We start from the raw sequence: 24,325 nt of genomic DNA on the forward strand, positions 1-24,325 counted from the left end.
CGCCCTCACTCTGATCTATCGCCCTCACTCTGATCTATCGCCCTCACTCTTCTCTATCGCCCTCACTCTTCTCTATCGCCCTCACTCTTATCTATCGCCCTCACTCTTATCTATCGCCCTCACTCTATCTATCGCCCTCACTGTCTATCGCCCTCTATCTATTGCCCTCACTCTCTGTCTATCTATCCCCATCACTCTATCGCACTCACTCTACCACCATCCCTCTATCTATCTATCTATCGCCCTCCCGCTATCTATCGCCCTCCCGCTATCTATCGCCCTCCCGCTATCTATCGCCCTCCCGCTATCTATCGCCCTCCCGCTATCTATCGCACTCACTCCATCGCATCACTCAGCACCACCACAGCATCACTCAGGGGCACCACAACATCACTATGCGCTACAACAGCATCACTCAGGGGCACCACAACATCACTATGCGCTACCACAACGTCACTCGTCGCCACCACAGCATCAATCTGTGCAACCATTCAACAATAACTGGTTCAAATATGTTCTCTCAATGTTTCAAGCTTTATTACAAATGTCACAAAAAGATGTTATTTCACTTCTATTCTTGGATTTTCGTCACAATAAAATACACTGAACATAATCTTCACAAAAGTTATTTACAAAAGTTTAAGCTATTGCCATTATAAATTACAATAACTTTGAAGTATTAATTATTTTAAAAAAATTAAAAGCCATTGTTATTTGTAATATCAATACATCTAAGTCACGTAAATACAACACATATTGCATTACAAATGCTATAGGTGTCACATTTGGGAAAGTTATACCCATTGGCATTCTAAATGACAAAGCTATTAATTTCGCTATTGTCAAAACCAACACATAAATAAAAAAAATTGTCATTTACAATACTTAATAGCTCAATTGCAAATGCTTGTTAGGTATTTGAGGGGGCAGGGAATTTTCTAGGAGTCGGAGGGGGTTGGTTTTTAGGAAGGTGGGGAGTAGTTTTAGGTGTCAGAGAATGGGGCTCGGGCCATTTTAGGGCCCAGTGTGGGGGGCAGGGATCTGAATACTTTTCACGGCTTGGGGGGCAGAGTAGTGTTTAAGGCTTAGAGGAGGGTGGGTAGTTTTTAAGGGATCGGGTGGGGTAAGACTTATCTGATTAGCGCTGGGACGCCCTTTTGCTGGGGCAGCTGTGCACTATACAAAATTCGTAACATAAGTGTTATCTACAGAGGTTTTTGTCATACATGCATTAACAATGCACATTTTGTTGTAAAGACATGCGTGGTAAAGGCATATGTGTAGTTGAGACTTGCATGGTTAAGACGGAGTGGAACCAGTATGCATGATAAATGCATGCATGGTTCCATCACGCAACCATCTCCCAACTGTTAAAATGCTATTCACCATGAACCAAACCCAAGTCTTACAACCAGACTACTCTCATTCTCTATGTCTGCACATAGCTACTAAATGATATCAGTCCAGAGTTATACATGTTCGTCGGGACTACAGGGATATCCTTACAATTCGAGAGCGGAAATGATGAGCAAAACATCCAATTTTTAATGGAAGCAACGCTACTTAGTGTCAACAGTGTACCATTAGAACATTCTCAGTACCAGTTACTCTCCGCATTGCAGAATTACACTCTCCTGATCGTCCATCTCTTGCTAGTTCTCCATTCGGAGTTCTTTAAACTTTGTCTCCTGTATGAGCTCCGTCTCCAAAATGGCATCCCAATGTCGCTGTTTCCCCTCTTATGAAACCATCTTTTTCAACCTGTCTACAAAGTGTTCTTCAGAGTTCTCAGGCGGAAGGTCGCTTTACTGTGGGCTCTCGATTCAGCTCACAGTCATTGAATTCAGCCTTTCACACCACTAGTGTTTTATCCTACTTTTTTTCTGAGGAATAGCTGTTTCTCAGATCTAATTTTAACTTATTGCAAAATTTTCATCACGATGTTATCTCTATGAACCTATTATACTTCATATTCCTTTTCTCAACTCCTGTATCTCCAGCTGAAAATTATTTCCATTCCTTGCACATCAAACAATATCTACACTCGTGTACTTCTGTTATTAACAAACTAAATACTTATGGCAAACAGATCGTCTTTGATTTCGTATAGCGCTCTGAGCAGGGTAGGCAGCTTAACCAAAGGAACACCTCTGTAGTTATGCTTCTTTCTTGCACAAGACTTAGGGCCACAACTCTCTAGCCCAGGCAGAATCCCCACCTTTACTCTGCTAACAGCAAACTTTACCATTGCAAGTCTCAAAGCCAAAAGAAAATCGCACATATATTCAACCAAGGCCCCTTTGTGCCACTGAAAAAAATGGAAACAAAGTGTTGGGAGTCCTAGCAGATAAGTGATGGATAGACGCTAAAATACCAGCCCAAGAGGTAGCGTTTTCAGCAAAACATCACCTGGTCAAGCTTAACTACCTGAATGAGGTGTATTACATATTGAAATGCCTAGTGATTTGCAAATACTGGGAGAAGATTATGCACACAAATTCAGGGATGGTGGATTTCCAAATAGCGCTAGAACCCAGTGCATCCCAGTTGGGCTTGGTGAATGACCTATACCTTTCCAGAGGTACCAAAATGGTTATTAATCTGGGCTTCCTACTTTCGAGAATAGACCTGACCAAATATTAGAGGTCATCCGCGGATCACAGGAAGAATGGCTAAGTGGAATGAATAGATGTTTTTTGATTGACGTTATAAAGTATCAAATGTGGAGATGTGGGAGGTACGCAAACCTAAAATGATTTTGTGACTATGGTGGAAATACTTTGTTATAGATGCTGCTTAAAATGGGAAGAATTCTATTTTTACTTCCAGAAACAATTTTTTTATTAGTTTTTCAACAACAGTCTGTCTTGGAGGGGCAAATATTGGCAGGGGTGTGAAATTTCTATAGCCCGACTCCCAGGACATATTATTTGGGGTCAGGTACACCATGTTTTCATGTTTCTTTTACCTTTGGGACAAGTAGGCCCAACCCTCTTAAATACAAACCCTTTGGCTGCCAGTTTACAGTACCACATTATGGATCAGGGAAGGATATTGTCTGCAGTTAAGGTAATATTTGTGTCCATATGTTCATGCTGTTTCAACTTGTATTTAGGGTTCATTAATGCAAAGACTTTATTATTAGGGTGAGGGCTCTTTGGAAATGTTATAAGCTTGGACTCTACTGGACCCAGTGTAAAAATATGTACACGTTTGCAAAGTTTAACAATATGAGACTATGTGTAATGCTCCCAGAATGCTCTCTGATTAGGCGCAAACATTTCTTGAAGCTTGAAAGCAAGAATGAGCCTATGTTTTCAAATTAAATGTTCACAAAAAATGCAGCTAGGAAAAAGGGTTTTGCTAAACTACTGTGACATTTTAGGTATCATTTCTTTGAATAATCATCTGTTAAAATGTGTTGATGCATGCTAGTATTCCACAAAAATATTCATAATGCAAAATTAGTGCAACCACTTTCAACAAGATTATGGGAAACATAAAAATAAATAAACAATGGCAAAGCCAATAGGTCTGACTTTGGTGGTCAGCCTTTTGGATTTTTCAATGTGTGTCTTGTTTTAACATAGTTTTTGCAAAACGTTATTGTTATGGGGACTGCCAGGCCCTCGCCCTTATAACAAGCCTTGGCAAAAAGCAATAATATGTTTTGCTTAAAAAAAGCACATATCGCCACATTGGTCTCTGGCACTGAACAAAAATACTTTGTGTGCCGATGTGCTCCTTGTGAAAGAGCAGAATGCTGTCTCTCACAGCAAAGCCAGTCAAGAGATAGAGACAGAAATAAAACCAAAAGATCTTTGTTAACTCAAGACCTAATTAGGGGCTCAATTCTCCGGGAGAACCCTAGAGGGCTAAGGCCCTCCCTGGCCAGCGGGATCTAGGCGTCGCCTATCTCTAGGCGTCGCTAATCTCTAGGCGTCGCTAATCTCTAGGCGTCGCCAATCTCTAGGCGTCGCCAATCTCTAGGCGTCGCCAATCTCTAGGCGTCGCCAATCTCTAGGCGTCGCCAATCTCTAGGCGTCGCCAATCTCTAGGCGTCGCCAATCTCTAGGCGTCGCCAATCTCTAGGCGTCGCCAGTCTCTCTGCGTTGCCAGTCTCTCTGCGTTGCCAGTCTCTCTGTGTTGCCAGTCTCTCGGCATTGCCAGTCTCTCGGCGTCGCCAGTCTCTCAGCGTCACCAGTCTCTAGACGTCACCAGGCTCTAGGCATCACCAGTCTCTAATTGGGCACCACAGCTCCCCGGCTCGTACTCAAAGTCCTGCCACACATCCCACCAAGACACCCACCTCTGGCGTCCTCTTTTCCTCCTCTCTGGAATGATAGCCTGTTCCAGGCCTGGGGAAGCAAGTTGGTAGTCAAGCCCAGCCGCTCAACCCTCCTCTGGGTCAGGTGCAAGTGGGTGTCGCAAGCGGGTGTCGCAGCTCACCTCCTAGCCCACAAACAGGCACCCCCGATCCCAAGCTAAGGAGAAGGGACCCAAGTCATGCCCAGGATTCTGGGCTCTCACCGCCTCCTGGTTCTGGCCTCCCGCAGGCCAGGCTCCAAGCTGGGCATCCCTCGGTCAGTCCTGGTGCTCCTGAGGATCTAGAATGCCGGCTCCTGGGCTCCAGTCATAGTTCCAATATTAGGAGCCACTCCGTCTGAGTTGTTGCAGCGGTGCTCTGCTCCGGATCTAAAGGGATAATATGGGCCAAATGGAGATCACTTAGAGGCCTTCCACCATGTTGGATAGCTAGCCCCTGCCACCACCTCCAATAACTCTGCTCCTAGATAATGAGACCCAAAAGTCAGACACAATATGTTTCTCTTCCGAGTGCCTACCCCACTGTTACAGTGAGTCACATAATTGATTGTAGTACTGTAAAAGATGTCCAATATTGCTGGCTTGAAAGTAACTGGTATACTGCTGTTGTATGTATTTTAAACTCCAAATAAAATATATCAGAAAAAAGAAATGAGAGCCTGGTGTGATTGTTGTCTTAATGGCCCCATAAAACTGACATTGTTAAGGAAACTTTGTATTTCCATTTGATAATGGTTAAAGATTACAAGCCTCAATTGCAAGAAATTCCTTGGGAATGTAATGTGCAACGTGTTCCCTCAATACCACCATGTCTGGGTACGGGGGGAGGCACACCACCTTCCTCCTTATGATGGTTTTTCTGATGTAATGTTCAGCTTACATTACTGCTGGAAATAGTTTCTTGTCTTTCCGAGCCAGAAAAATTAGACAACCCCAAAACATGTACACATTTATACTCAGCCTGATCGGTGCCAGTGTTTTCTTTATTTCTCTCTCTACCTCCCTCCTTTTCTTTCGGTCACTGTCTCCAGCATTTTCTCTTTCTCTCTTTCGTCTTTTCTCAGATTCCTTTCTTGTCATGCTTCCCTGTCCCTGTCAAAGCCTTTTTTGTTTGTTTCTTTCTCTCCTAACAGTTTTCTCACCTACTCCACACCCGTCTGTCCATCTTTCATTCTTTTGTATTCCTCAATTCCTTCACCTTCCTCTACATGCCCCTTTATCTTTTCTCTTCTCCTCCTTTATCTTTTCTCTTCTCCAATCTCTCTTACTCCAGTTCTCACTGCCCTGTTCTATCATTTTTCATTATCTCCCGTTCTCTGCTTATGACTCAGATCTGGCACCTGATTTTAAAGAGCTTGTTACACCATGAATGTTTGCTCTGAGCGTGTACATAGTCTGATTACTTCTTTGTGCTTTTAAATATGTACCATTTGATTAGCTCGACTCCTATTTAAAAAGGTCAGTTTATGCTAACGTGTGATTACTTTGGTTTTTCAGAAAAGCTTTGCAGCACATGCCTCCATTGTCTCTTACGCCAGGATCTACTGAGTTTCCAAGCTTCTTATCGCCAAATATTTTGGAAGAAGTAGATGGTTTCTTGGCCCGGATAGCTAGGTAAGTCTTTTGCAAGCTGGGTAATTGTTATGTTATGTTATGTTATATTTAATTTCTATAGCGCACGGCTACTCCGACGGAGTGTCCCGGCGCTTTATATTGGCAGCTCATAAAAAGAAAACATAACAAATGAAGACATTCAGAAACAGCAAGATAACATAACTAGAGGGTAAAAAGCCAAGTTGTTAGGCCTTTCCTAAAAGACAGCAGATTAGAGGTGCTGCGTAAGGCCAGTGGCAGAGTGTTCCAAAGCTGGGGCGCCCTCAAACTAAAGGAGCGCCCCCCAATACGGGCCTTCCTAACTCGGGGGACCACCGCAAGAGACAAAGATTCAGAATGCAGAGCTCTGGTAGGGCGATAAAAAACAAGCCTGCGTTGGAGATATATTGCTCCCGAACCGAAGAGCGCTTTATGGGCCAGGGTCAGCGCCTTAAAAACTATCCGCTTCTGGATAGGCAGCCAATGGAGTGACTGTAGAAGGCTGGACACTCTGGTTCACCTGCGGAGGCCAAAAATGGCACGCGCCGCAGAATTCTGCACGACCTGTAAACGCTGCACAAGATAATCCGGGAGACCCAGATAGAGAACGTTGGCATAGTCCAGTCTGGAGCCAATCAGGGCTTGCACCGTGATCTTCCTATGCTCTTCAGTGAGCAGAGGGAGAAACTTCCGGAGCATCTTAAGAATGCCGAAACATGTGCCCATGAGGCAGAGGATCTCAGATCTCATCGTCAGACTATTATCGATCTTGACTCCCAGGTTTTTTGCCACCTGGGATGCCTGAGCTGGAGGAAACATATCAGTCGGCCACCATGCCTGCCAATCAGGGTCTGTGGTACAGCCAAAGAACAGCACCTCTGACTTGTCAGAGTTACATTTAAGGCTGTTCTGCCGAAACCAGTTGAAAACCGCCCGAGACAATCCCGAATGCTCTCTCCATCGAAGTCCTCACCTTTCCTACACGTGAAGAGAAGCTGGGTGTCATCGGCGTAGGAAACGATCTGGGCCCCAAAAGACTCCACCAGTGCCGCCAAAGGGGTCATAAAGATGTTAAAAAGAGTCGGGCTCAACACAGAACCCTGCAGAACTCCGACTCCCAGTGGCGGCATCTCAGCGGAGCTAGGGGGGACCCAGACCGTTTGTCGACGGCCAGCTAAGAAAGATGTAAACCAGCTGAACACCGTCCCCCTCAGACCGATGTTGTAAAGTCTGGCGAAGAGCCCCTCATGGGGGACGGTGTCAAAGGCCGCCGACAGATCAAGCATGACAAGCATGGCTTTACCTCCAGAGTCCAGAACCTCCTTGATGGCCTCAGTCACTTCTAAAAGCGCCGTCTCGGTACTTAAATAGTGCCGGAAGCCGGATTGAGAGGAGTGCAGCAGGTCGTTAGTCTCCAGAAAAACAGAGAGCACGCTGTGTACGTGCTTTTCCGTAATTTTTGCCAACGCTGGAAGAAGCGATATAGGCCTATAATTGGCCAACACCTCGGGGTCTAAGCCGGCTTTTTGAGGAGGGGGATCACCATTGCCCGCTTCCAAGCCTGCGGGACCATCCCCTCTCTCAAAGAGCGGTTCAAGAGTGGATTTACCAGTGGGTTTACCACATCCACCATCCTCGCCAAAAATTTGGCCGGGCAGGGGTCTAGCGGCGACCCTGATTTAAGGTTGGCCAGAAGTGCCAATGATGTGGAAGGAGAGATAGGCGGAAAGACAGACAGGGCAGAATCCGGGGTGGGCGATGGATCTGACCCAACCCCACTGCCTGGGATGAACTTCAGCTGACCTCCCAGGGAAGGAGTCCTGGATCAGTTTAATCTTGTCCGTAAAAAACTTTGCAAGATCACAGGCCCATGACTCAGAGGGAGCGGTTTGAGGGAGATTAGATCTAGGGGTTATAAACTCCCTCACAACAGTAAAGATCTCCTTGCAAGAATTGGAGGCTGCCTCAATCCTCCTCGCCAAGTAGTCCTTTTTCTCGCGAAGGATATCACAGTGATAGGCTTTAATTGCAGTCCTATAAGCAAGTCTGGCCATCGGGTCGTACTGAGAGCGCCAAGCCCTCTCAGCCACCTTGCACTGGCGGCGGGAGGCGAACAATGCTTCCGTAAACCACGGAGCAGAAACCCGCTTAGATATAGCCCGAGATGCCGACACAGGGGCTAAATCGTTCAGCCTATCGGTCAGCCACAGCTGCAGAGAGTCCACATCCTGCTCAAAGTCACCTGAGAGGGGACACGGATGGTCAAGAAAGGCCTGGGCTAGCATCTCAGGAGTCACACGATGGAGTGCCCTAGAGACAGATCCCGGTGGTCTGGGCACAGTGCTAGGCAGTTTCTCCCTGCCCCGTATGCTGAACCTGGCCAGCTTGTGGTCGGACCAAAGCACCGGGACAAGCTCTATGTCCTCCAGTGGGCAGTGGAGAAGACCTGATCCAGAGTGTGACCCTTATCATGTGTGGGGCCAGAAAGAAAAGGCACCAAACCAAAGGGAGCCGTGATATCGAATAGCTTGTTCACATCTGGATCAATTCTTTTACCTCCTCCCGAATTGAGTGAATGAGTTACATGCAACAAGAAATTGTTCCCAGATTTTGAATGGGATACTCAATACTTTAAAATGCTTTTGTTAAAATCACACAAGTGTGGATCTATGGCAAGATTATATTAATTGTTCCCGATGTTTGTTTTTGCTGTAGTAAGTTTGTTTTACTGTTGGTATGCGAGAACTACCAGATGGATGAATTTATTTTTTAAGACCATAGATAGAAAGCCGGCTGTAAGAATAATCACAGATACTGGACCTTTATAATGGATAGGAATTGGCCTTGTTCATGCAAAAGGCTGTTCCATTTGCCTGTTCACTAGGGAATTCCCCATTACACCATAGCTCCAGGGGCAACAGCTGGTTCTCTTCTACCAAGACTAATCACTCAACATCTTGATAGTTATAAAATTGTTTCACAAAGCAACCCAGCATTATAAAGAACCAAACAGACTTGTGCATTCCTGTCTGCACTCCCTAGTAAACACTAAAATCAGGAGGCACCTGCGGAACAGTGCCCATCAAACCGACTCTAGAGTGGGAGACCGCTAGCGCATTGAGGCATTATCCAAATATTAGACACCAAAGATTTCAGGATCACAAAGTATAGGATTAGAAGCCTAATGTCATGGCCTTGTCCTTTTCATCTATCAATCGTTCCTCCCATGTAGGAAACGATATTGGGATAGATTAAATCGTAGTCTTGCTTCCTAAGTCAATTCAGTCCATCCCAGTACCCAGAGAGTTTTAAAAAATAGTTTTTAAATGCAGTTGTTGGTAGTGAGGCTTGGCTCAAGGCCTGTTGTACACCAACCATAATTCATCTCTACTGAGGGACAATATTGGCACAGGAGGTTATATTTGCCGTAAAGGAATATTACTTTGTGCTTAAATTTTTTTATGAAGAGGCCATCTTGCTGTCTTCCCTTTCTGAACAACACCTGGTATAATTATGCTCATTTATAATGCAAGATGGGGACGGCTCCTCTTTTTCACTGATTTTGTAGTATATTGACCCAGGAGGGATTTAACAAAGTTAATAAAAATGGCTTGTTAGGAGATGACCATACTGACTGAAGAATAACTCTATCAAACATTTATAAGTACATCTACAGGAGTAGGTGTTTTCTTAGAGTTGAGTTTCTGCTTTTATGCATTTTCCCTGCACAGTCCTATTGATAAGACAGCATTCACTGCTGGAAACATTTGCTACATAGTAGCATATGCCTCTGGAAACCAATAATATAATGTTCGTTGTCAGTGTCTGCCCTTATAATGTCTGTCTTATTTTTAGTCAGAGAGCTTCAGTAATTAGGCCCTAAAGCTCAACAATATTGCCAACGAATACATCTTCCCATAGAATCTCCATCATAGATGTTTACTCACCCACTAGATTGGACCTGGAAGACTTTTCAGAATGTTTCCAGATGATGCCACGTGACACCTGAATTATACCGATTTTGGAGTTGCCGACTTCATTACCATAGAAGAGGTACCAAATCAATAAAGGTACCACCTGGCCAATAACTCTGTACCCTTAATGCCCTGTGCCACAGATTCCAAGAGCTGTATGAGCATTTTTGCTCTGTCTACAACTTTTGGGTAGGTATTTTCTCAGAAGGTGTTGGCTCCTAACCCCTCATGTTTTAAACCCTTATATTTTAAACCCTGTAGGGGAATATAGCTCGTTGCCCATGACATATCTGGGATCAAAGACAACAACGTTTCATGTGTATTTTGTCCTTGGGACAAGTAGGCCCAATCCCTTGCATCAGAAACCCTTTGGCTGTAAGTTTCCAGTACCACATTTTGGATAACTGAAGGGAATTGCTGCAGTTAAGGTAATATTCGTGGGCATATGTTAATTGTGTTCAAACTTGTATCTATTCAATTTATTTTATTTTATTTTGAAAGTTTTATATAGCGCGAACAAGATCTTCGCAGATATCAGAGCGCTTTACATAGAGGGGTACATGAGGGAACATAGTCAAACAAATAAATCAATAGATCACACAGTACAAATAGGTGGCTACAAAGCCAATCATGTGAGTAATAAGACAACTCATACAAATAAGCAAAGGGGTCAAACATGTAGTACAGATCGGTGCAGAGTGTTAACAGAGTTCGAGATAATAGTTCAAGTGTATTTAACCATGAGGATAGCTTTTACTTCTTTTTTAAAGAGTGTAGTGGAAGAGATAAGCCTGGTTTCGGGAGGGAGTGAGTTCCAAATCCTAGGCGCCATTCCTGAGAAGGAGCGCTTGTATGTTTTTTCCTTCCGGAATCTTTGAGGTTTCAGCAGAAGATTGTTTGTGCCTCTTGTGTTTCTAATTCCCCCAGAGATTGTCAGTTTCTGAGCGAGGTAGCCGGGTGAGTTTAGGTGTACCGCCTTGTGTGTCATGCAGGCGATTTTCAGATGTAGTCTGGCTTCAAAAGGCTGCCAATTCAGGGATTTCAAGTCAGGGGTAATATGGGAGTGCTTTTTTGACCCAGTGATGAGTCTCACTGCAGCATTTAGAGAAGCTCTTAGTGGTGCGGTTGTAGTTAGGGGGAGCCCGCAGAGGGCGGTGCTGCCGTATTCAATTCGTGGGATGGCTAGTGCTTGTGCTGCGGTTTGGAAGTCTTTGGCTGGGAGGAAGAGTTTCAGTTTCCTCAGAGTATTGATCTGGAAGTTCGCTCCCTTTGTTGCCTTGCTGATATGTTGCTGCATGTTGAGATTGGTGTCGAGTGTTATGCCTAAAGATTTTGCTGAGTCCACGATGGTGGGTTGGATATTGAGTGCGGTTAGGAGTTTAAGCCAAATTTGAGTGGTGGATATCTTCGCTGGAGGTGCGATTAGAAGGAACTCTGTTTTCAGGGCATTGAGTTTGAGGTGATTATCGGCAAGCCAGGATTGGGTGCATCTGATCGTTGAGTTCAGGAGCAAGATGTCATTGGGGGATTGTATTTTGAGATAAAGTTGGGTGTCATCGGCGTACATGTGAAAGTGTACATTGGATGCTTGTAGCAAGGTGGTGAGCGGTTCCATGACTAGGTTGAACAAAGTTGGGGATAGAGAGGAACCTTGGGGGACGACTAGCGTTACAGGTATTGGCGAGGACATCAGGTTGTTGCTCTTGAATTTCTGCGACCTGTTGTGAAGAAAGGAAGTGAACCACTTGAGAACAGTTCCAGATAAACCCATTCTTGTGTTTAGTAGTTCTAGTAAATTCTCACGTTTAACGGTGTCGAATGCTTACGAGAGATCAAGAAGGATGAGGAGGCAGGTGTCGTTTTGGTCTAGCATTTGAAGTGCGTCGTCAATTATGTGAGTCATAGCAGTTTCTGTGCTGTGTCCTGCTCGGAAGCCTGACTGGTGAGGGTTGAGGAGATCAAATTGCTCAATGTGTTTAGTCAATTGTAGTTGTGCGCATGTTTCCAGCAGTTTGGCGAGAGTGGGAATATTGGTGATGGGACGGTAATTGTTGAGATCAGAGGGGTCGGCTGTAGGTTTCTTTAGTAGAGGTGTGACCTGACCAACTTTGAGGGAGTCAGGTATGCTTCCTTGTTGGAGAGAGCTGTTGATAATTTTAGTCCAGAGAGGGAGAAGCAAAGGGGTAAAGTCTTTTACTGCGGAGGCAGGGAGGGGGTCCGTGAGGTGATTGGATGGTTTCAGGGTGTTGAGCAGTTTGCCAATTTCTTCTTCCGAGTATGTGCCGAAGGTTGACCATGTAGCATTGTTTTTTGGTTCAGTGGGTGCTAGGCACTGGGGTTTGGAGTAGAGGCTCGCGTCAATGAGGAGATCGCTTTTTATTTTGTCAGTTTTTTGGATAAAGAAAGCAGCTAAGTCTTCACAGGAGGGTGCCTCACGCCCAGTGTTGAGTGGTTGGGGTTGATCCTTGGATTGTGAATTGATTAGCTCAAACAGTTTTCTCGGGCGTTTTTTTGCTTGGTCGAGTTGGAGGCTGAAGAAGTCTGATTTTGAGCGTTTTATTTTCCTGAAGTAGGCGTTTCTCTTTTTCTTCAGATCTTTTAGGTGCATTGCAGAGGGAGCTGATCTCCAGGTACGCTCTGCCATTCGCATGTCTCGTCCATCCTCATTGAGACTCCCGTCGTACCATGGTTTGGAGATTTTAGTAGAGACTCTTTTTAGCTGCATAGGTGCAGCCTCATTAATTATAGAGGTCATAGCGTTGAGATAGTGGTCAGTCAGGGTTTGAACGTCCGTAGCGCCTGTCGGTGTGAGTAGGAGATTGCAACTGTTAGGGGGCAAAGAGCCTGGGTTGAGTTTTTTCGAGTCTCTTTGCCAGACTTTGGGCTTGGAGAGTTGAGCCGGGTTAACTTTGACTTTTTTATTGATAAAGAATGTGACAATATGATGATCTGACCAGTCACAGGGTTGGATGGACTCGAGTTGGATAGAGTCCTCTTTGGAGATGATCAGGTCGAGGGGAGAACCTTTCTCGTGGGTCGGGCTGTTGCATATTTGGGTGAGGTTAAGGGCAACGAGGACATTTTTAAGACTATTTACCACCGCGTCGTTGCGATCGTTCCAGTGGAGGTTGAAGTCACCAAGGTATATTTGGTTGAGCTGCCGTCCGGAATTGGTTGAGATCATATCCATGATTTGTTGGGAAAAGGTGAAGTTGTCCCTCGGTGGGTGGTAAATGCTGTGAAGAGAGCATATCGGTTTGCCCTCACTAGTAATGTCGAGACAGATGTATTCCCAGGATGTTGGGGATGGTAGGGAGGTGGAATTGACTTTCTGAACAGAAAGGTTGTTCCTGTAGATGCATGCGATTCCACCACCTATTTTGCCTGTTCTGTCGAGCCTGATAATGTGGTAGTTGGGAGGAACCAGAATGTCCATTATAGGTGTCGAAGATTCAGTTAGCCATGTTTCAGTCAGGATGATTAGGTCAAGGTCCCGCGATAAGAGGAGGTCAGCAATGGCGGCGGAATGTTTCGTGGCCGATCTGCAGTTGAGAAGAGTGCATTTGAGACGGGGTGTGTTGAGGGTGGTAGATGGTTCTAGAGAGAGAGGGACTTTTCTAAGGTTATTGGGGATGGAGAATCTGCTGTTTAGTTTGGGTGGTCTAAGGGGATTTGAGTGTATCGTGGGAATGATGAGGTGTGGGGTGGTTGTGTGATTTTGGGGGGCTGGGTCATAGGAGCGGAGAAGGGGGAGTGTGTCGAGGTCAGAAGAAGAGTTGTGGGTGCGACGAGGGCGGTTGTTGCGATTACAAGCTGGGATTGAGGTCGGATTGGGGGATAGCTGAGTGAGAGAGTTAGTCGGAAGGGTGGGGGACAAGTTGGGCGGGGAGGTGTAGTTGTGTGAGGGGGCGATGAGGGGGACGAGGTCAGTTGCTGCGCCTATGAGCAGGGATTGACGCCCGGTGTGGGGCGTGTTGAGTGAGGGAGTCAGCCGGCGGAGTAGGGGACAAGTTGGGAGGGGAGGTGGAGGTGGGTGAGGGGTGTATGGGGTGTGTGAAGAGGAGTTCTTTGATGGTGTGTATGTCTTCTTTGATCTGAGTGAGGGTGGCCATGAGGTAGTCCATCGTGGGGTAGGTGGTGGAGGTGGGGGTGGCAGTCAGGGGTGAATGGCTGACCAGGGAATTCGTGTGCAGGTGGGAGAGAAGGCTGGTGTTCGAGCAGGTCTGCGTTGTGTTGGTGTGCGGGATGGAGTTAGGGAGGCAAGAGGTTTTGGGCTGGAGGGGTGTGGATGAGGTAGGGAGGAGGTTGGTGGTATGAGTGAGGGCATTGGTGGTAGGCGGGGGGGTCAAGGTGTAGGCTGGGAGACTGATAGCCGTGGTGGGGGTGCAGGGAGGATAATGGGGGCTGAGAGAAGGAGGGGAAGTGGGATTGGAGATGGTCCTGTTGATGGGAGGGGGAGTTAAATTAAGAGAGGAGGTGTGTTCTGCGTAGTTGGTTAGAGGGTAACGGGGACTGAGAATGGGGGGATAAAGGGGGGGATTTGTCGGAGTGCGTGTTATTCTGGTGCTGGACTAAGTTAGGTGTGTTATGGGTGGGAGCTGTGCTGTCAGCGGTGAGCGGGGTGTTAATGCCCGCTGTAGGTGTGATAGGAGTGTTGAAGGTATGTGTGGAGGTCCGCGAGTTGGTAGAAGGGGCGGAGGTGTGAGTGGTGTATGAGGGGGAGCGATCTGTGTCTGTGCTTGAGTGCTGAATTGGGATAGTAGGGTTGTGGGTGGGGGGATGGGAGGTCAGGGGTTGTAGGTGTGTCCCTGATTGAGGAGTATGTAGCTGTGAGGTCATGGTTGGTGGGACTGGAGGAGGTATGCGTGTTGGTCCGTGAATTGGAGAGGTGTTCTTTGAAAGTGCGGAACAAGTTGTCTAGCAGTTCCAGGTTCCTGTCTGTGGATTGTGATAGGACAATCCCGTTATTGTAAATAGTGATGGTGGCTCTGCCTGGAAAGACTTGGGATGGTGTGATGGAGAGAGTTAGGCTGTGAGCGGAATTCCTGGTGGAGGAGACGGTGAGTAGGGTGAGGAACGCTTTTCTCCATTGTGCTCTGCGTGTGGTGTGGAAGATGATATCAGTGTTCAGGGATCCATTGACCGGTGAGAAGTAGGTGTCAGCAAAGGGGGTTTCAGGGTGTGACCTAAGGAAGTTGTGTTTAAAGTGTTTGGCGGCTTTTTTGGTGAGTGACGGTGGGTAGTTGATTTTATATGTGTGGTTGCCGATAGGATCCATGTTGCGATGATGGATTAGGTGGGTATGGGAGAATGCACTAATGCACTATAGTGGTACACATGTGCAGAAAAACAAATGCATACAGTAGGTTACACAGTACAAAAGTAGTACTAGTGATCAATCAACATAATCCAAATGTAAGAGTGTGCAGAGAAACAAATACATACAATAAGTTATAAAGTACAAAAGTGGCACTAGTGATCAACCAGCATAACCAGGATATAAGAGTGTGCAGTAGAGCAAATACATACTATGGTTCAGTATGCTCTCTGGTTAGATGCAAATATTTGGAGAACCTTGAAAGCAAGATTGATGAGTCTTTGCTTTCAAAATAAAATGTTTATTAAAAGAATGCAACTAGGAAAAAAAGAGCGTTTTGCTAAACTACTGTAAAATGCTAGGTACCATTTCTTTACAGCAGTATTTAGTAAAATGTGTTGATGCGTGCTGGTATCTCCAAAAATATTCAGATTGGAAAATCAGTGTAAACCGTTTCAAAAAGCATTGGCAAAGCCAGTAAGATTGAAGTTGGTGGTTAGCCTTTTGGTTTGGCATTGCGTGTCCTGTTTTGGCATGGTTTTTTGTAAAATCTTGTTGGTGTGGGAGCTGCCGGTCCCTTACCATTATAACAAAAATGCATTTGTTTGAGATTTGTAGAACTCCTGGTTACTCCAAAGAGTATCCCTGCGCTTGACAGTAGCACCATTGGCAAAAAGCAAAACATTTTTTGGTCTCAAAAGGCACACATTGCCACAGTAGTTCCTGGCACTGACCAAAACTACTTTGTGTGCCAATATGCTCCTTGTGAAACTGCAGAATGCGGTCACTCACAGTGAAGCCAGCTTTCAGAGAGGGAGGAAGGGAGAGAATTTTAATAAACACGAAAGGTCTTGGTCAATGCCAGATCTAATTAGGGGCCCAATTATTAAAGAAAGTCTCTAAAGTGCACCCATTGTATGTGTCCTTAATTAGTGCAGATCTACAGTAGTAGGCCAAGAAATTGTACTCCTAGAAAATATTTGTTGACTGCATTTTAGGACTAGCAAATATGCATGTGTAAATTTGCTCATGTGAATACCTTTTGAGCATTTGCAAGTTCACTTTCCTTTCAACCACTTTTTTTCCAACCTGGAAGAAGTTTTACTTCTTTCATTGTCAGGAGTACATTTTCAACCTTTCTCAGTATGTGAAAAGATTAAAGAAGAGCTGGTGAAAATCCTTAAAACATGCCAATCTGATAGACATCTAGCCCCAGATTCCTTACCTTTGAATTATCGCCAGGTGCATGACTGGATCCAGAAATGTTTCTACTGCAGTACCGCTGTACGTCAGTGGAGAGCGTTGAGCTACTCCTTAACAACGTCATCCACGGGATGTGACATCGTCAGAGTCCATATAAGCCCTCCCCTGATGCATGGACGTATGTTTCTTCCTTTCTGCACTTCCACGCGAATCAGGAGAGCAGTACCTCTGGCCATTTTTGGCCTACCCTGATAAAACAGTGTGCTTTTTTCTAGATATCTTCTAGGTCTACGATGTTAACCCTGCATCCTCATTCTATATGCATGTGATGACTAGGCACGCACCCTGACTCCGAACGGTGCAGCTTGTCTCTTCAGCTTCAGTCGTCACTGTTGAAGGAGTACCATATGACACTGTTAGTGATGCGGTGGTCAGCGGGCCCCTCGTCGGTCACAGTCCTCTTCTTCCTCCAAGGGCCAGCTCCGAAAGTCCTTAATCTTCGTTGTCGCCTAGTAATTCACGCCATAGGTGGTCGGCACAGCGTCCTTCCCCAACTTTACTGTGTATGTGCGCTGTCACCTGACTCTCCCCCTTATCCCCAGAATTTGGAGTCCGAGCACGAATCTGGGCTGCGCCTTCCAGTGTTTCCCGGTTCGAGGCGACTGGCTCAGATGAGGGAATTCTATCTCTCCCTCCATGCCATTCTTGGCTCTCAACTTCCCTCTGGGATGCTTCTCGGCCCCAAGGAGATTGGTGAGTCTTTGACTAATCCAAACTGGCAGGACTTCCCTCTTTGTCTGCAAGGCCCTGAATCTGTGATCGACTCCTTCTCTGCTCAGGTGCACAGCCCTTCGGAGTTCCCACCTGTGATGGCTGTGTTGAATCTGCCTGCGCTGACTTCTTGTAATCTCCTGGCTGACCTCAGGATTGGGTTCGGACCTTAGAATCAATGCCACAGTCTCCGTCCCCCACAAGAATGCACCCACAGTCAGACTTAAGGATGAGACTTTACTGATAAATTATAATAATATAAGCGAAGTACTCCGAAGTACGGATAAAACATAAGAAATGGGTTCAAGGCACCCTGTAATAACCCCAATGGCTCACACCGTCCTCCGCATGAATGTCGTTCCTGGCATCCCCCAACGGAGGGCACTGTGCTAAGTAGTGGCCGACAATGCCACTCGAGCTGGGTCTTTCCTCGACGTTAATGACCGGTAACACCTGGTCTAACTGTCCCCCGCATGAATGCCGGTCCTGGCACTCGCCAACGAGGGGTGCAGAGTCTCACTGTATCTAGCAAAGATACACCCAGGTAGTAGTCTTGACCAATTGTCTTAATTATCGACCCAGAAACTTTAGGCAAGGATGACGGGATGCGCAGGAGCAGCCGCTCTACTCGCGCTCCTATCCGTAGCCTGGGCAAAGTCCAATGATACAGTGAAGCCTCCTTTTAGAGCTGTCTCTGTGACCGGACGCGCAGGAGCTGCCACTCTACTCACGCTCCAGTCCGAATGTTAGGTAATGGGCTATTCTCTGTTGATGCCCCCAGTATAACAACCAAAGTGACCAAACGCGCAGGAGCCGCAGCTCTACTCGCGCTCCGGTTCGGATGACAGTCAGTAGGAAATCTAACGTGCAAGCGCCAGCGTCGCGCTAAAGTCCAGCGTGCTGCCCAAACACACTTCAAGCTACCGCTCCAGCGATAAATCCATGGCATTACCAAAGGAACGCTGTTCCTTACATCACAGCGTAGCTCGGTGATGTCGGCTCCGATTCAGCAATATCCGAAGTTGTTCTCTGGAAGCCGCCATTGTTTTATCGGCTTCTGGGCTTGCGCATGCGCCACGCAGGGGATTCTGGGGATTGTGGGTCCGTGAGTGCGGTGCGGGTCAATGCCGTGACGCTGTTTACACGGCCCCCATATGGACCATGACACTTCTCTGTCAACGTCACCAATCGCCCCTACTTTGTCTCTCCTCCCCAACGCCGAGGTGTCACCTTCTTGACCCGATCAATGTTGGGAACGCCGTTGATGGAACAGTCCTCTTCAGGCTATATTCCTCCGCTTTCGGAGGAGCCCCTGTTATTTTCTCCTTGGCACACTGGTATTTTGGTGATGTGGGTGATGACATGAGTGAAACTCCTCTGGAGTTTCACTGGGTTTTATTGTGCCCTTGGTGACGCTAGTGGCCGTGATTCTTCCCCATCCACGAGCCTGTTTTTTCCTCCTCTCCTCACTTTGGAGGCTGGCTTGGCTTTTGCGGGGAGTTGACGTAGTTCTGGGGCTGTAGCTTCCTTCTGTGGAAGTGGACATTGATCCCCTATTTGGGGTGCTTCAACAGGGCTAGCTGAGAACTAAGCCTTCGCTTCCCTTCAGCTAAACCCTCTTTGATATTCTGTTGGCCACTTGGGGTAAACCCATTTCGAGGGCCTCCATGTACAGGTCTGTAGCTCATTGACATTGTAGGAAGGTGGATACCTGACTATGGTTGCCCCCAACTTTTTGCCTGGTGTTTTGCTGGTTTTCCTACTTAGTTGGCCTGGGACCCTGCCAATCAGGACCCCAGGCCTACTGCTCTCTCTCTAAAATGGATTCCGTGTACCTTAGGTGCATTATCCAATTGGTACTGGGCCACCTTATCAGACCCTGTAACTCAGGGCATAGGTGTACCCAGGGCCTACCAGGGGCTGAAGCATGTATTATGCATCCCCTGGCTGGCCATCTAAATCTGACACAACTGGTTGCACGACAGCTGGGGCAAGGTGGTGTAATCACCCTTTGCTTTAGATATAGTATACCTATATCTAACCCTAAAATGGACACACAGATTCCTATCAGTCACTCCTATGGCAGGCCGTGACAATCCTGAAGGCAGAGTGCTTGGAATCGTGTGAGATGGCGCTCTGGCATGAGCTGAGCCCGTTTGCAGCTTGCGGAACCAAGTCCTAATAGCTGTTCCATGATAACGCATACCATATACTCTTAAGTGCATTATAATCCTCACGGTTAAATGCTATCTCTGGTATCGCTTTATCAAAACATGTCGAGCAAGGTGTCATACGAATTGGAATACGAACCCCTTGCCAATTCTGGCGACGGGGTTAGCATTCCACCCTTCTAGAGGGACACGACATGTATGTAACTGTGAACCCCGGTTAAAGTTAACTCGAGCCTCAGCATCACAAAATGGATGCTGCCACCACAGACACAAGTCTGACCCCCTGCAGCTGGGAGTCCTTCCAGCGAGGGGAGCTTGGACAAAGGGTTTCCTGTCAGGGGCGGTGCTAGCACCATCCCAGACAGGGTTTTGTGTATCCTGGGTAGGCAGGGCTTTACAGGAAGGTGACTGCAAGTGGCACCCCGGTGCTCACTATGCATCTGCCGGCTAGAACCCGTTCCAGGGGCACACCAGCCCCTGGCCCGGGGAAAGTCCGGCATGGGAGAGGGGTGTAACCACCCCCCTTCCTGGTCCCACCCCTAGGGCAGGACCTAGCCGCGTACCCACCCCTTTCTTTAGGATAAAGGCAGGAGCGGGGACCCTTCCAAATTAGATCATCTTTGAATCAAGAAACTACTTTCTACCAAAGGAACTCTCGACTTCTTCTCAAGATTTCTCCCTTGTGACTAAGGAGTAGTCACCCTGCATCCGCAGGCACCATCTAAGAACACTGCGGTTTGCTGCACGTCCTTCCTCCGGAATCCGACCGACCAGCACGACGAGACCCGGCTTCCCTGGCACCTCTGACCTCTACCTACCTCTACAGCTACGCTGAGAACCGTAGGTGCGACGAGACCTCGAGGGACCGGCCATCATCAGAACTGCACGACTTCTATCCAGCACGACCGCCGAGGGATCCTCTGGTGAGTGCTTCGGGGTCTGAGAAGCCCCGACCCTGAGCAGCTCCAGCACCGAAGTCCAGCCCCCCAGCATCCACGAGATCTGCGTGGGGCCCTTCTGCTTTTTGGCTGCTCACCGCGTTGTCTGGCTACTAGCCCGCTGGCTTGTGGCCTTCCCGACGACGACCGACGACATCACCACTGCTAGTCTGGTTGCTCCAGACTGGCCCTTGCTCTCTCCCAAAAGAGGAGCACCCCGGACCCTCCTGGTCCACTCAAGACGCCATTTTAGGTCCACCGCGTGGGCTTGAATTTGCCAAGACTTGTTGCCCCAATCCTGGGTCAAGCGACGTCGACAGCAGCAACCATCGTGGGACAGCTCGCACCTCCATCCTGGTCGCCGACAACGCCTCCTGGTCTGTGAGACTGCAGAGCCCAGCGTCGCCCACTCACCTGGTCGAGGTGACTTCAGCCGGTGCCATCCTGGAGCCCATCTAATCACTGGCTAGTGATTCAGAACTTGGTCCCCTCTGCTTTCAGGTGTCTTCCATCTTCGATCCAGGCTTGGATCACTTCGAACTTCAACACTGGTTGCCAGCAACTTCTTCTTTCAGGCTCCATAGACTGCAACGAGGATTCCCGACGTCTTTTCAGACCTATGCAGCCGCAGCCCCTGGGCTAGGTAACTTCGGCATTTCGGTGCCCCAGCATGGCCTCACTATCCAAGGGTCCAGATCCTTTTTCGTTTTCAGCCTAACTAGTCGGATTCGTCCGATATCCTTAACTTTGCTTTTACTAGCCTCCATAGACTTTGTCCCGCATCCCGCGTGAGAGTGCACACTCTGCACCCGAGTCCCCTAGGCCTCCTACTAGTAATCTGAAGGTTCAGTAACGTAGTCCTAGCGATTCCAAAGCCTATTAGTCCAGTACTTACCTGCTAGTAATTTCGCATTCCACTTTTGTAGTATATGGTTTTCCGTGCCCCTCGGGCATTTGTGTAAATTGTGCAACTTAAAGTATTTTCGTAAGAGTTTTGTTGTGTGCTTAGTACCCTGTCCTCATAAAGAGTACAGGGCTGTTGTGATCTAAATAAATACACTGTTTATTTTCATAACACTTGTGTGGTGTCCTTTCACTTGGTGTTCAAGGGGTATATGTGATGGTATAACAGCTGGCTTAACACGCCCTCTAGAGTTTAGCCCGAAGACTGCTCGTATCCATGCTACTAGGATAGCTGGTCTATAAGGTTGAAGCATGCTATTTCAGGCACGCACTGAGGACGCCAATCTAGATCCCCTAGCCAGATATACCATGCTGCATTTTTTACTCCCACAATAATGAGCACGTTTTCCACATCACTGGTAGACACGCTCTCTACTGATGAAGGCACTGTTTCATTCACCACTGTGGAAAGCAAGAATAACTGCACGTACTCTGCACCCTAATTCTGCACTACGTTACAGGATAGTAACTATTTCATTTACTTTCTTTCTTTTCCATAGGTTTTTATTGACACCCTACATTTTAGGAGTGTCTGCCCAGAAGTATATTTTCCTTCTGGATGACCAAGGAGTTAGGACAGGGTGCGTCTTTTAGGGGGCGCACACCTCCCACTTCCTTGTTTTGGTCCTGAAGAATACCGGGGATTGCCCCACAAGGTAGAAACATGTTGACCAACACATAAGTTGAGATACGTAGACCGTAACCCTCCTACTACTATCTCACCAATATTTTTAACATTGTCCAGTTACTTTTTTATTAAAATCTATACAAAAGCATTAACCAGGACAATTTTAACACTTACACCTCTTTTTGTTTACATCCCACACTTCACTACCTGCTCCACTGTAACCCAGGTGTTGAAGCACACCCAAGTGACGCTAGGCCACTTGGGTGGGCCCCGATGATGAAGCAAGTCACCACTAGGTGGTGAGTGAGGGGTTTACTAACAAAGGAACAGTGCTTCCTCACTTTGGATAAAGCCTTCATCCTCTTCATCGGGTAATACTCCTTCATTTGTTCTTCTCTAATCCTTGACCAGGGAATCAGGAGTATTCCCCGTCCAATCACTACGGACGTAACTCCTTACTCTCTTTGTGTTTCCATGCTATAAGGTTGACTTACAACCAATCATCAATAAGGGTTGTTTGGACTGATACAAAGTGCTCACTAGAATAGTGAACATTATATATCAGGCCAACTTCTCACAGACATCATCCTGCTCCTGGTGACCCGCTCTGCCTTTTCCGTCAGCCTACTCTGCACAGCTTTGTGGGTCAGGCTGCACCAGCCTCCCCCAACATCAGTGCCATGCCTAACGCCCCTCTGGACAGAGAGCCTAAAGGTCTGGATGCTTTTGGTTGATCTCTCTTTTCTGCTACCAGCTCTGCTTTACGGTCCTTTAATATGGCTTGTGTTTTGGGCTGTTTTTCTCATGTGTTGTGGGATTTGGTCTTGTGCCTTCTCCCCTCCTTCCCTGATGATTCTTGTGTCACTCTCTTTCTAAGCTGATCCAGGATGGCCGTCAGGTGGTACATTACTGATTTGTTATGGCATGGATACCTCCGATTATGCGAGACAGGCCATGGCCATTTCGGTAGGTCTTTGCCTGCATGCCTGGCTGCGTACCTCCAGCTTCTCTGAGGCTGTTCAGTCCGCCTTGGTGGACATGCCTTTTGATGGTCAATATCTGTTTGTCTCTCTTTACGCCGTTTTGGAGATAGTCGAGTGGAGTAAAATCGTAATACTGGATTGCCATACTACCCTATAATTTTTCCCCATGCTAGATCGGGCTGGGAATGGTCTTCTTCATTCTATTCTGTGTGGGCTGTTATAGGGCAGTGCCAGTTGGCTTCTTCTTTTCATTCGTCCCTCCGTATATCGTCCAGTGTGGTGCCCCGGTAGGTATTTACTTTTCTTGCATTCTAACTGTGTCGATGATTGGTTTTGGTCCCTGGTTGTTTTTTTTGGGATGCATTTTAATTTCTGGCCCAGTTTGGTGTCTATACCAGTGGCTGCACTCTGTTCTTTGCTTTCTACCCAAGTTCTGATTGGGGTGTTTTCATGGTATCATGCGCTTGCACTGTTCCTTATCTGATAGGGTACTTTGTCTGTATGCCTTACACTTATTCCTCCATATGTTTGACATCATAGTACCCCTTATAGGGGACTCCACATGCCGTGCCTTGGTGCACCGGTGCAAGTTGGAAGATGGGGCACGGGGGGTACTTGGCTCTGCCCCCCGCCCCTCCCCCCCCCCCCCCCCCCCCAATCCCCTGTTGTTGAGTGTTTCTCCACAACAGTCAGGGATTTCTTTCCTTCCTCTCTGTCTGGTGCCCTTATTTCCTAGCCGACGCAAGCGAAGGGGCATGGTTCTTGACTTAAGGTACATTGTCTGTTTCTGCCCTAAGCGATGTTCCTTATTGCTTTGTTCAGATGTTAGCACTTCTTGTGCTGGTTCTCGCTATACATGGGCAAGACTGGTCCGTACCCGCTATCTCCCTCTTCCCGCCTTTTCTCTCCTAGGTTCCTTGAGGCCATCGCTTGTTCTTATCCTGGAAAGGGTGGCCACATCGTCCGCCTTCCCTCCTCTGCCTGGACTGTTTTTCTTCTGCTTCTATCTTGCGCGAAGCTGTGGTTGCTTTCACTTTTGATTGGAGTCATTTCCATGACACATCTTATACCAACCCTAATGTTTAGTTCCTGGCCTGGCTGTTCTTCAGATGTTCCTTCTACCCTTTTTGGGTTTTATGGCTAATTCCATCTTCTTTTCTTCTCATACATGGGTTCCTTACCCGTCCACTTTGGGTTGAACCATATGGAGGTTAGTGATCCCTTGGGTTTGTTTTCCATGGAATTTTCTCCACTTGTTGCTCGCGCAGTTGCATTTGTAGCCTCTTTGGGGGTTAGTTTTCCTGGTCCTAATCAGCATACTGAGTACCATCTTGGGTGACGTCAGGATCCTCACTCACTTTGTTCCCTGGATTGTTGGTCGGACACAGATTATCCCGTGCACACAAGGACTTTCCTTTGCGTCTGGCCTTCATGCTTTTTAGGTTGTGGGAACTGCTT

At 47.1% G+C, this 24,325-nt stretch overlaps 1 protein-coding gene across 1 annotated transcript in view; it reads left to right on the plus strand.

Annotated features, from left to right (window-relative positions):
- The window catches only part of ZZEF1 (zinc finger ZZ-type and EF-hand domain containing 1), a 1,733,356-nt gene that overhangs the window by 147,680 nt on the left and 1,561,351 nt on the right, over positions 1-24,325 (plus strand). Inside the window, exon 7 of the mRNA XM_086954803.1 lies at positions 5,824-5,940. Coding sequence (XP_086810929.1) covers positions 5,824-5,940 — 117 coding nt within the window. The remainder of the gene's footprint in view (positions 1-5,823; positions 5,941-24,325) is intronic.

This window comes from Lissotriton vulgaris, chromosome 2_1 (assembly GCF_964263255.1).
Source record: "Lissotriton vulgaris chromosome 2_1, aLisVul1.2, whole genome shotgun sequence".
Lineage (NCBI taxonomy): Eukaryota > Metazoa > Chordata > Amphibia > Caudata > Salamandridae > Lissotriton > Lissotriton vulgaris.